A 13228-nucleotide genomic window follows, 5' to 3' on the forward strand; every position below is an offset into this window, starting at 1 on the left:
TTCATATACTACTATATTGTAGCATCTAGTATAAGCAAAGATTAATTTTTATAGACTTTGCTTTTATCCTGAAATTTTATGGTAACTGGTTTAATGGAAAGACAATTTCTGTGACGTGTTTTGTCAGTTAGGGATTGACCCTGGTAAAATATTGCTGGATAATAACAAGCAATGTAAAAATACATTTGTTCCATAAGATAACCTCCGTGAAGGTAGGGGCTTGCTCTCTTTTGTTTATTGTACCATGTCCTGTTCTAGGAACAGTGTTAGACTCATAGAAGGTGATCAAGAAATATTTGTTGAATACATCTATAACATTCTCTAACATGTGGGTATCCTAAAGGTTTATTTTTAAAGTTTATTGATTAGAATTCAGAAGATATTTTCCCAGACAAAATAATAATAGATTGCTAGCTGTCTTGAAAATGTAATTTGTATTTAATTTGAAATGTCAAGTTTTTGCTATTTTTTCCATTAAGTAGAGATAGGGTTTTAAAAAAATTACATGTGATGTTTTAAGTATTCTGGTTTTGCAACAATTACTAGGTAGAAAATGTAACAACAGATCCTACTAATATTACTTCCAATAATACATGTAAAATACTTGTCTAAAAGTAACCCTCCTTAAAAAAACAAAGCTGGCCGGGCATGGTGGCTCACGCCTGTAATCCCAGCACTTTGGGAGGCCGAGGCAGGCGGATCACAAAGTCAGGAGTTAGAGACCAGCCTGGCCAACATAGTGAAACCCCGTCTCTACTAAAAATACAAAAAATTATCTGGGCGTAGTGGCAGGCACCTGTAATCCCAGCTACTCAGGAGGCTGAGGCCGGAGAATCGCTTGAACCCGGGAGGCGGAGGTTGCAGTGAGCGGAGATCACGGATCGCGCCACTGCACTTCAGCTTTGGGCGACAGTGCAAGACTCTGTCTCAAAAAAAAAGGCAATAGGATTAGGTATCAACTTAATGAAAACTTCATGACAGCACTTTCTTGAAAAAGACTGTGGAAACCAAAGTTAGTAAACTCCTATTTCTGCCTGGGTTTGGAAGACGTAAAGATGATAAAGATGTTTAAGTGTTCCTTTCTTTTTTTTTGAGACAGTGTCTTGCTCTGTCTGGAGTGCAGTGGCACAATCACAGCTCACTGCAGCGTTGAACTCCTGGGCACAAATAATCCTCCTGCCTCAGCCTCCTGAGTAGCTGGGACTACAGGAGTGCACCCTTACACCCGACTAATAATTTAATGGTTAAGAACATTAACTATAACTCATACATTTTCCTGACCACATTAGCTTAGGACAAAACAGTAAAAGACATGAGTGTAGATGAAAGCGGTAAGGGAACTAATCTTAAACACTGAAACTCTTTTCAGCAAATTGGCATTCTAGTTTCTCAGCTCTCTCTTTACACCTCTAAATCTGTTTCCTAGCAAGATCACTTACTTGCCTTGGTTTATGGTGATACTTTTCATTGTTATACTGCTGGGTGATTGTTTTAATTAGTAGCTGTTTTTTTCTACTTCAGGAAGATGGCACTGCTGGCTGTGATGTTTACCTTGTGGCTAATGCCTGTGTTTCCCTATGTTCACATTTATTCCACGATTCATTTGTTAACATTTACTAAGCTGCTTTCCTGTGCCAGGAACTTGGCTAGATGAATAAATGGTTGTTTTTGTACACAAAATTAGCTGTCATAATCAGTTATTGTAGCATTTATTCTTGCAAAAATATATATTTGTATTTCAACTAGTGATCGAATCTCAACTTATTAATTCATACATTCAGCCAGCACATAATTGAATACTTCTTATGTGTCAGAAACTGTTCTAGGTGATTGGGATGTTCATTGAACAAAATAGACAAAAGTTTCTGCCTTTGTGGAACTTACTTTCCAGTGTAGGTGTGGATTGGTGGGGTAGAAAATAAGTAAACAAGTAAGATACGTACTTAGGCTTTCATAAAAATAGAGCAGGGCAAGAGGACCAAGATGGAGGCAGTGATCAGGGAATCTCAATAATGGTGAGACTGGGACAAAGACTTGAAAAAGGTGGAAAAGCAAGCCTCTTAGGTATTTAGGTTAGCAAGGGGAACAACTAGTGCAAAGGCCCTAGGAGACAGTGTGTTTGAAGTGTTTTAAGGAACAGTAAGGAGGCTAGTTTGGTTAGAACAGAATGAGCAAAGGGGGCAAAGTGGTAGAAGATGAGATCAAAGAGGTAATGACGCCATTGTGGAGGCCCGTATGGACTACTGGAAGGGCTTTGGCTTTTACTCTAAATGAGGCAAAAACCATTTTAAGCAGAGAGGAGTGATATGACTTGATTTCTTGTTAAAAGGATTATTCTAGTTGCTGTTACAGGAAAAAGACTACGGCGGTGCAAAGAAACAGGGAGACAAAAGAATGTAAGATTTTCACTGTAACTTATATCTAGTATGCTTGCTTATACTTGAAAATGCATATCCAGATAATTGTAGTAAATTCAAATAGTATGTTTATTTAATAGTGCTAACATTGATATGCTGGTTAATTATGATTAGGAGCACTAATAAAGCACAAATCAGAGATTCTCCAAAAAAAATGTTGAAAGGGCAGTCAACTTGTCCTGTGCCAGAAATCAAAGTCATGGCAGATTTGGGCCAAATATGTCAAAGTCAAACTTACGCACATCACTACTGAGAAGACAAAGATGAATGTGTGACAGTGTCCTGCCCCCAAGAACCTTTAAGGGTTGTAAAGGAAGATTAATATAGCCAAATAACTAGTGATCAGTTCTACCAGAGAGGACCAGTTCTGGAAGACAGGGGAAAAAAAAACCAGAAACAAAATGATGTTTGCATGAAATCTTTAAAAGTTTCTCTCATAAATTTACCAAGCCAGATATTGGGAAGGGTACCCCAAGCAGAAGGAGTAGAGTAAGCAAGCCAGAAAGGAAATACTGGTGCTTTTAAGTAACTGCAGTGTGACTGGAGAATGTGGAAAATGATGAGGATAAAGAGGTGGACAGGGAACTAGGTAAGGGAGGGCTTTCTTTTAAAATAATTAAACCTTGTCCTGTGTACATTTAATGGGATTTTAATCAGGCCATAATACCAAATTTCTTTACTTTAGAAGGATCTTTATGGTGATGGTTTCAGAAAGAAATTAAAGCAGAGTAATAGTGGTTGGCAATAATGATCAGCTAGTGGTTCCCAAACTTACGTATCATATGCATCTTGGGAGTTTTTAAAAACTCAGATTTTGGGGCCGGGCGCGGTGGCTCAAGCCTGTAATCCCAGCACTTTGGGAGGTCGAGACCATCCTGGCTAACCCGGTGAAACCCCGTCTCTACTAAAAATACAAAAAACTAGCTGGGCGAGGTAGCGGGCGCCTGTAGTCCCAGCTACTCGGGAGGCTGAGGCAGGAGAATGGCGTAAACCCGGGAGGCGGAGCTTGCAGTGAGCTGAGATCCGGCCACTGCACTCCAGCCTGGGCGACAGACCTAGACTCCGTCTCAAAAAAAAAAAAAAAACTCAGATTTTGGGATCCTGACTTAGACCTACTGAATCAGAATTTACAGATTCAAATTCCTGGTGAGGCCTAGGAATTTGAAATGTTGAATGCCCTTCACGATGCAGCTAGACAAGCATTTGGGAATAAAGCATTAGGTGACTATTTCAGTAGACTAAGGAGTGGGAGGCCATTTAAGCTCAAAGACTGTTCTACTTCTCACTATATTTCTAGTACCTAGCATAGTGCATGGTACTTGATAGATGCATCCTTTCTCCCATACCTCGCCCCACACATCTCTTCATCTGTATCCTTAGTAATATCCTCTATAATAAACTGGTGAACATGTTTTCCCTGAGTTCTGTGAGCTGCTCCAGCAAAGACGGGTTTGTGAGAATCCCAACTTTTCAAGTCTATTGGTCAGAAGTTCCTGAGGCCCAGACTTGCAACTGGTGTTGAGGGGGCAGTCTTGAGGCCTGAGCCCTCAACCTGACACTATCTCCAGGTAGATAGTGTTAGAATTGAATTGAAGGACACCCAGTTGGTGTCCACTGCAGAACTGATTGCTCACCTGGTGGTGGAGAGAACCCCTCCCCTCCCGATTTGGTTACAGAAGTTGTCTTCTGTTTTGTTGATTGCTGTGGTGTGGGGGCAGACAGGGGAAAAAGCTGTTGGAGAGTTTTTTCTAAAACAATAGGGAGATTATTTAGATTTATAAAAATAAAATCAAAGTAGATTAACTGAGCACACTGTGAAATATAGAGTAGAGCTGTGTAAGGAGTATATCTTAATGTCACACTGACACCAAATTGAATGTTTGCTGGAACATTCAAAGATCTAAGTGTCCCAAGTCTGTGAAAACAATCAGGTTAGTAAACAGTCTTATGCAAACAGCAACACAATGCTCAAAGCCATTTAAGGAAAAAGAACAGTAACTGAATTCTCTTATGGAAATGTGAGATGTTGTTTTACTAAGTACTGATTATGTTATACTTTTTGTTTATTTGTTTGGTGGTATTTCAGTTCCTAAAATTCCTTCAAATGTGCTGCAAAATACAAACCAAGAACTTGGTGGATTTTCCTTTTGTTTTCCTGTGGAAAATGATGGAATTCAAAACCTTGAGGATTAGACCTTGAGAGTTAACCTTCCAGTGATTATGCCACCATCATACAAAATTCTGGAGGACAAAACCCTTCCCACTTAAAAACCAGTTAGTCTCAGAAAATCACCTCATGTGAGGAGACTGCATCATTATAGTATGTGTATTAGCTTTAGGTAGAGATCTAAAATGTTTTTAATATTTAAAAAACTTCAGCCTTTCTTCATTAATTTGGCCTAATACAAGTTAGAAGAACTTTAAAAATGAGTACAAACAACAAGGAAGGGCCGGGCACAGTGGCTCACGCCTGTAATCCAAACACTTTGGGAGGCCGAGGCGGGCAGATCACCTGAGGTCAGGAGTTCCAGACCAGCCTGGCCAACACAGAGAAACTACATCTCTACTAAAAATACAAAAATTAGCTGGGCGTGGTGGCACATGCCTGTAATCCCAGCTACTCGGGAGGCTGAGGCAGGAGAATTGCTTGAACTCAGGAGGCAGAGGTTGCAGTGAGCTGAGATCATACCATTGCGCTCCAGTCTGGGCAACAAGGGTGAAATGCCATCTCAGGGAAAAAAAAAACCAAACAAACAAACAAAAAAGAAAGTTTCTGTGACTGCCAGACAAATGTTGAGCAAGTAAAACACCAACAATGTTGAACTTAGACATTGAAATAGCTGCTCTGTACAAATAAAGTCTACTGGGAGTATATAGGGTAGACTGAATTACCATCTTTTGATTCTTCCCTGTAATGATTGGCGTTACTGGAAGGGATTGCCTTGCTTTGAAGAGCTGATGGACAGTAAACCAGAGAGCATCTATCACCATTGTAGGTGCTTTTCAGTTAGGATTCTGGATTTATAAGCAAACTCCAAGAAAGAGCCTGGTTCTGAATCCCTCTGAATAGCTTAAGTCAAGTCCTAAATTCTGAAGCCAACCTCTATAATTCCTCCTTTATGTCTTTGGTATGTGAAGTAGGCAAATTTCGAACTTTATAATAATAGCCTAGACTTACAAATACTTGCCTTGGTAATTAGGATGAGTTTTTGAGAGACAGCATAGTCTTAATCGCATGGACACCAGACTGCTTGAGTGGAATATAGGTTCTGCCATTTATTAACGGAGTAACGTTGGGTAAGCTATTTAGCCAGGGTCCTTATCTGTAACATGGTGATAATAATAAAAGTTAAATAATAGGTGAGAAATGTTTAGAATACCACTGTGTACATAGTAAGCACCATGCGTAGGTGTTTAGATTTAAAAATACTGGCAAAGGCAAGGTTGGATGGCTCACACCTATAATCCTAGCACTTTGGGAGGCCAAGGCAGGAGGATCACTTTAGCCCAAGAGTTCAGGACCAATCTAGGCAACATAGATTCCGTCTCTGCAAAAAATTTAACAGAATTAGTTGGGCATGGTAGTGTGTGCCTGTAGGTACTTGAGAGGCTGAGGTGGAGAGAGGGAGGATCACTTGAGCCCACTTCGAGGCTGCAGTGAGCTTAGATCATGCCACTGTACTCCAGCCTGGGTGACAGAGCAAGACTCTGTCTCTAAAATAAAATGAAAATAAAACTGCAGGCAAAAATGCCAACTGAAGAGTGAACATGAACTTTTCTTTGTATTTTTCTTGGGCCTGCGACTTTAAAAAGTGCAGGGCAGTTAAAACGATGAGATGTAATTCTCACCTATCAACGCAGCAGAAATTAATAAGATTAAAAAGATGCATAATATATTATATTGCAGAGTCCATGGGGGAATTGATATACATATTCATGAACTGGCAGAGACAAAAATGGGCACAGAACCATTTGGAAAGCTATTATGTACTTTTAAAAATTTCAGTAGCACATTTTTTATATCATGAAATTGCACTTCAGAATGTCAGTCCTGTAGAAATACTGACACAAGTGCAAAAACAACAAAAACCAACTTGTACCTTCAAGACCAGAAAGAGTTATTTCACCAGATAATAGAATTGAGGTACATTAACTTTATTAGAAATAAATCTGATAATCTGCTAACATTTTAAATAGTTATGGTTTAACTTCAGTTCTCGAAGTCACATATTTTTACAATTAGGAATGCTAACAGGCTTTTTGTGCAATATGGAAAGATGACTTTAAATGCCTACTATTATTTTGTGTCCTTTTATTTTTTTTAATTTTTACTGACCTAAAAGCACCAAATGTTTTGTGTTCTTAATCTGAAGAATAGTAGACATTCTCTATAAACAGCTATTGCTTATTCATGAACTTTGTACACAAGAATCTTCATAAGACAGGGGCTCAATTATTTTTCTAAATATATTTCCTATACAAAATAATTTCAAGATATAATTGTTACTTTTGTGTCTAATACTGTATATTAAATAATAAAATAGTAAACATGTAAAAACTACAGTACCACAAAGATTGAGCTATTTTGCCAGTAGTATACTCCCAGCTTTAGATCTAGAACAGTCATAGAAATGGGGAAACAAACTATTTTGACTGTACTCTTAACAGAAACAGTACCTTATGCAGTAGCAGAACATAGCAGCAGCAGAACTTCATTTGACCTATACTTAAAAACAAAATAGATGCAATTTATAAAATTTAGAGAAATATAGTGACCTTATTTGCATGCAGAAGATGTACTTCTTTCTGATCTATACATCTTCTGTTGTGCAATGTAAGCAATAAAACAGATAGTACAGGATTCATCTCTGTGGGACCTAGACCCCTTGGTCTAACAGAAATAATTATTGGTCAGTACTGTAATTCTGTGGTATAAAACTGATAAAATTAGCCTTCCTGTGACTAGACAAGAAGCTGGGCAGTTTAGATGCTGAAACTCATAAGAACTTTGGAAGCTTTAGCTTTAAGCTTACTTAGAAATGTTACAAGACCTCTAGTAGTCACATATGAAGACTATCATAAAAATTTCTCCATTAAATCTTTATTATAGATCTCCTGATTGGTGTATGTCTAGACTCATTGTGTGATAAAGGACCTAATGATTTTTATCACCTTCTTCATCTAATATAGGTTTGTCAACTCTATATTAGTTGTTTTCTTGAAGGCTGGTTTTCTTCCAAAATTCAGGCCCATGCTCAAATTCTTATTTTCAGTCTACACTAGCTTTTAAATATACTGTCCTTTAGATGCTTTATCTAACCTCACATTTCTAATGGATTTGTCTTAGACGCTTATTGCCACTCCTTGGATAGTCATTGCTATCTTCAAAGTTCTGGACAACACATGTATTTCAGAGGAACTGGAGACATTCCATCACCATAGTTAGCTTGCTTGGATACCCTTTAAAGCATATACTCGCGCCTGTAATCCCAGCACTTTGGGAGGCCGAGGCGGGTGGATTACTTGAGGTCTGGAGTTCAAGACAAGCCTGGCCAACATGGTGAAACCCTGTCTGTACTAAAAATACAAAAATTAACCTGGCTTGGTGCTGCATGCCTATAATCCCAGCTATCCCAGCTACCCGGGAGGCTGAGGCAGGAGAATTGCTTGAACCTGGGAAGTGGTGCGGTGAACCGAGATCTTGCCATTGCACTCCAGCCTGGGTGACAAGATCAGAACTCCATTTAAAAAAAAAAAGGCATATATAGCATGTATTATAAGGTTTTCAATTTTTCACCAAGTGTTTCATTTGGGTAGTCATTTATTGGTAGTTTACATCAGTTGAGTGGTTCAGAAAAAATATGGTAAGTTGCTTATAAAATTCTGAATACTTTGGCTAGGCACAATGGCGCAAGCCTGTAATTTGAGCCTTTTGTGAGGCTGAGGCAGGAGAATTGCTTGAGCTTAGGAGTTCAAGACCAGCCTAGGTAATAAAGAACACCTGGACTGATTTTGGCATTTGAACTAATATTCAGGTTTAACATGAGATAATTGATCATCACTCTATTTTGGAGGCTTTATTTGAACCAAATAGAAAGCTATTTCCCACAGCTATCACTGCCTCTCACCTACAACTTAAGGGGGTCGGGGAGGAAGTGAGGGAGTTTCTGTTAGGGCCAATAGGGACCTGCTAGATACCCCCCATCCTGGGAATGGTGTATGGAACTCCAGTGTATGCTGGAATTATTATTGTCATACTTTTTTTTTATTTTACTCTTCTGCTTATACAGATCAAGTCATAACATTTTATTTTTAAGTTCAAATTGAACACATTTACAGAGAACAATGCAGCGATATGAAAAATAAAATAGACTGCTGGCATTTGCATTTTTATGTAGCCTCAGTGACTAATTTTTTTTATTGTACAGCATTGAGAAAATCCTAGTTCATATAACTAGTTATAGTTCATATAGATTCATATAACCAGTTTTAAGTAATAATAGTTTCTTCCTTTTTTTACTCCACCATCTATCTAACCAGATGAAGATAATAGTTTTTAATAGCTCACCTTAAATTTCAAGGTACTCAAGTTAAATTGATCTACATGCTTGAGTTGAAGTTTTTTGTATCAAAGTTCAATAACATGCTTACATTCCTCATTAAAGTATAAAAGTCCTGTAAGCACATTAACTTAAGTGCTAAAATTAGTATTGCTATTGTCACAATACAACATGTTATATTGTAACAAGAGCATATGCTGAGAACTGTGCCTGTTAGTCCGGAATGTTGCTTCTATGGTTGTACCTTTCTGCTTTGCAGATCATTTGGAAGGAGGAGAGATCTAAGGTGGATACAATTAGGTACTTCATTCACAGGATGTAAGGAGGATTAAGTAAAATAATGCTGGCTAAAAGTCCTTATTTAGCATACTGCCCAATGCTCACGAAATCATAATAGCGGTTTTTAACTTTTGGTGAAGAACCTATTTAACAGGAGTGAGTTCAGGGGCATAGGAGATCATGTGTATGTTTAAAGTAGAAGCAGCATTCCCCATTAAGAAGAGAAATACAGTGGAAGAGCAAAGACTTTAGAGTAAAAAAACACCTGGATTCAAATTCTATTTGCTACATAATGGCTACTTTTAACCTATTGAACGCCAGTTTCTTCATTTGTAAAATAGGGACAATATTTAACCTATTTACAGGTTGTGGTGAGAGAACTAGGCACCTAGTACAGGGTAATGTTGGCACATGGTAACCTTTCATACATAAACTGTTGATATTCAAGAAGCTATTAGATGTCACTAGGCAGTTAAGCAAAGGATGACAGATTTGCTTGGTGTGACAATGAAAATCTTTCTGACTCTGACATCCTTCTTGAAAGAGTTCCCTGAAGATATGTCATTGTATTGACACCTTTATCTTTGCTAACCTATCCCTTTAAATTCTGGGTATTGTGTGTGCCACAGCTTTTTTTTCTTCCATATTCCTGCATTTATTTGGCACCTGTTGTGCCAGTAATAGATAAGGGGCTGCTAAGGGAGGAGACAACCTGCACTGGCTTACAGCTGCTAATATCAGTTCCTATAGCTTATTGTTAGTGTTGTTCATGTAAGGTAAACGGTGAGAAAGTACTGGAGTCTAAAGAAACTTGAGTAGAAATCAGTTTGTAGCTATTACCATTCTACCTGCTAACAACTCCTGTTTTCAAGTTATTATGTACAACTTTAGGCAGTTTCTCTAGCCTTAGTCGTGGTTTCTCTGTGTTGGATTACTTTTGAATTCTATGAATTACAGCCTTAGATGTACAGACTACTTTAAGTGTTTGCCTAAAATAAAAACATTCTCTCCAGTTACACATGCTGGGGAGGAAACACCTGCTTCCGACAGGTTTAACGCTTGGTTTTGGACTTTTTGTGAGAGTTCCTTATGTGTGCAGTAATCCAAAATTTGTATAGTTGTCCTTTATAAAAGTACATTAATCTCGTAGACAAATCTCCATGTAACTTAATTACATGGCATCTTCTAATCCTTCTGTGATAAGCAGAAATGTAGAGTTTTATTCAAGTTAAGGCAAACTAACTTGTATACACTTTCCATCTCTTATTTTTTTTGTTGTTGTTGTTAAGTAGGATAAGTTCTGAACGTCGAAAAGAAAAGTCTCGAGATGCAGCCAGATCTCGGCGAAGTAAAGAATCTGAAGTTTTTTATGAGCTTGCTCATCAGTTGCCACTTCCACATAATGTGAGCTCGCATCTTGATAAGGCCTCTGTTATGAGGCTTACCATCAGCTATTTGCGTGTGAGGAAACTTCTGGATGCTGGTGAGTTATTTTACAAGGGTAGAAATAGGCCTGAAAATTAGAAGTTAGAAGTAAATAGAAATTATTTTTAGAAGGTGGTCGCAATGTTTTGATTTTGCATATCTCCTTATATTGTGATATGTACATGTTTAAAATTTTTTCTGTAATTCTTACTATTTTTATCAAACTTCATTTTTTCTTATCAGTTATTCTTTGAAATAATCTTTTTTTTGCATTGTAATTTGTTTTGCTTTATTCTCTTAAACATACTCCCAATTCTTTTCTAATATAACATCCTTTTTATTACCTGCTTTTAAAGCTTTAGTCAGGAATAAGATACTGGCTTTTTGTTTGTTTGTTTTTTCCCTTTTTCTCCTGTTCCATCTACCTTTCTTTCTTTGAAAAACGTGACTCAGGCTGGGCACGGTGGCTCACGCCTGTAATCCCAGCACTTTGGGAGGACCGGGGTGGGTGGATCATGAGATCAGGAGTTCAAGACCAGCCTGGCCAAAATGGTGAAACCCTGTCTCTACCAAAAATACAAAAAATTAGATGGGCGCACTGGCAGGTGCCTGTAATCCCAGCTACTTAGGAGGCTGAGGCAGGAGAATCGCTTGAACTCAGAGGGCGGAGCTTGCAGTGAGCCGAGATCGCGCCACTGCACTCCAGCCTGGGCGACAGAGTGAGACTCCATCTCAATAATAATAATAATAGTAAGTAAATAAAAAACATGACTCTTCTTTCTTCTATGGTTTGCCTTGCTGCATTACTTTAAATAATCATGAAAAGCAGCTGGCACATCTAATTATAGTCTTTCTAGCTTCTGGCCTTCACTGTTCTGTGTTAAAAGGGCTGTATATATTAAAGTATCTGCAAGAAAACTTTATAAAAACATCTAAATATTATATCGTTTAAGTACAACTTTTTAACTAATTATTTTCCTCTTCTTGTGCCCTTTTTAGGTGATTTGGATATTGAAGATGAAATGAAAGCACAAATGAATTGCTTTTATTTGAAAGCCTTGGATGGTTTTGTTATGGTTCTCACAGATGATGGTGACATGATTTACATTTCTGATAATGTGAACAAATACATGGGATTAACTCAGGTAAAATGCACACATATTAAGAGCCCTCCTATATGTTTTTATGATTTTATGATATAGCCCTAATTTTTAAAAATGTGTTTACAGTTTGAACTAACTGGACACAGTGTGTTTGATTTTACTCATCCATGTGACCATGAGGAAATGAGAGAAATGCTTACACACAGAAATGGTAAGAAAAGTCTGCTGTTTGATTTAATGTGACAGGTGGTTTTACATAATCAGATACTATTGCTAATTATTAAACTTTGCTATTGTAACTTACCTAAGGCAGAATGTTATTTCATGTTTAATAAAACGTTAAGTCTATTCTTCATTATTCTAGTTTTTAGGAATTTCATTTTAAAAGCCCACCTAATTGCATAAATAATTGTGCATGTGTGAGAAATAAAATGGAAAAATAAATTAAAATCATGACCAAGAGAGTTATAACCTTTTTTTTTTTTTTTTTAAGATGGGGTCTCGCTCTGTTGCCCATGCTGGAGTGCAGTGGCACAATCAGCTCACTGCAGCCTTTACTGCTGGGACTCAAGCGATCCTCCCACCTCAGTCTCCCAAGTTAGCTGGGACCACAGACGCATGCTACCATGCCCAGCTAATTTTTAAAAAATCATTTGTAGAGACGAAGTCTCACTGTGGTGCTGAGGCTGGTCTTGAACTACTGAGCTTCAACCATCCTCTCATCTCAGATTCCCAAAGTGTTGGGATTACAGGCATGAGCCATTACCCAGGCTACCATTTCTTTAAAAATTGAGATGGGGGTTCTCGCTGTATTGCCCAGGCTGGTCTTGAACTCCTGGACTCAAGTGATCCTCCCAGCTCAGCCTCCCAAAGTGCTAGGATTATAGGCATGAGCCACCACACCTGGTGGAGTTAAAAATTAAAATACACCATTAAGGCATGGAGAAATTATAATACAAATGGCAGATAATAGGACTTTAGAGAATCATTAAAGTTGAGGTGCCAGTCTGAGTCTAAGGCCCAATAAAAAAAAGTTCACCAGAATTTTAAGACAAACAACTGCTTATCTGACTTCTTCGGATGTTCTCAATAATTCAAGACTGTGTAGTTAGATTATAAGTATTACATTGTGGAGGCCCACATATTAACAAAAATAGACAGTAAGACCGCTAATTCTTACGAATGAATTGTTAAAAATAATCAAGTGTTCCGAGATTTTTGGAAAGTACCTCGTGAATTAAAAAATTAAAGTCTTTCTACATTTGTGCGTTCTTAAACAGTGTATACTGATCGTAATTATTTAAAAAATCATGTGTTCTAAGATTTTTGGAAAGTACCTCTTGAATTACAAAAACAATTCAAGCAAGTCATTCCACATTTGTGCCTTCTTAAGCAGTGTATACTGATCATAATTGAACTTTTCTTCATGATGGAAAGATACCAC

General features: G+C 37.8%; 1 protein-coding gene across 1 annotated transcript in view; it reads left to right on the forward strand.

The window, feature by feature from the left end:
* Nucleotides 1–13228, forward strand: part of HIF1A (hypoxia inducible factor 1, alpha subunit (basic helix-loop-helix transcription factor)) — a 51900-nt gene that overhangs the window by 10757 nt on the left and 27915 nt on the right. Inside the window, 3 exon segments of the mRNA XM_011978325.1 lie at nucleotides 10546–10739; nucleotides 11681–11826; nucleotides 11911–11995. Of these exon segments, the coding sequence (XP_011833715.1) occupies nucleotides 10546–10739; nucleotides 11681–11826; nucleotides 11911–11995 (425 nt within the window).

The sequence above is a fragment of the Mandrillus leucophaeus genome, unplaced genomic scaffold, assembly GCF_000951045.1.
Source record: "Mandrillus leucophaeus isolate KB7577 unplaced genomic scaffold, Mleu.le_1.0 Scaffold192, whole genome shotgun sequence".
In the NCBI taxonomy this organism is placed as follows: Eukaryota; Metazoa; Chordata; class Mammalia; order Primates; family Cercopithecidae; genus Mandrillus; species Mandrillus leucophaeus.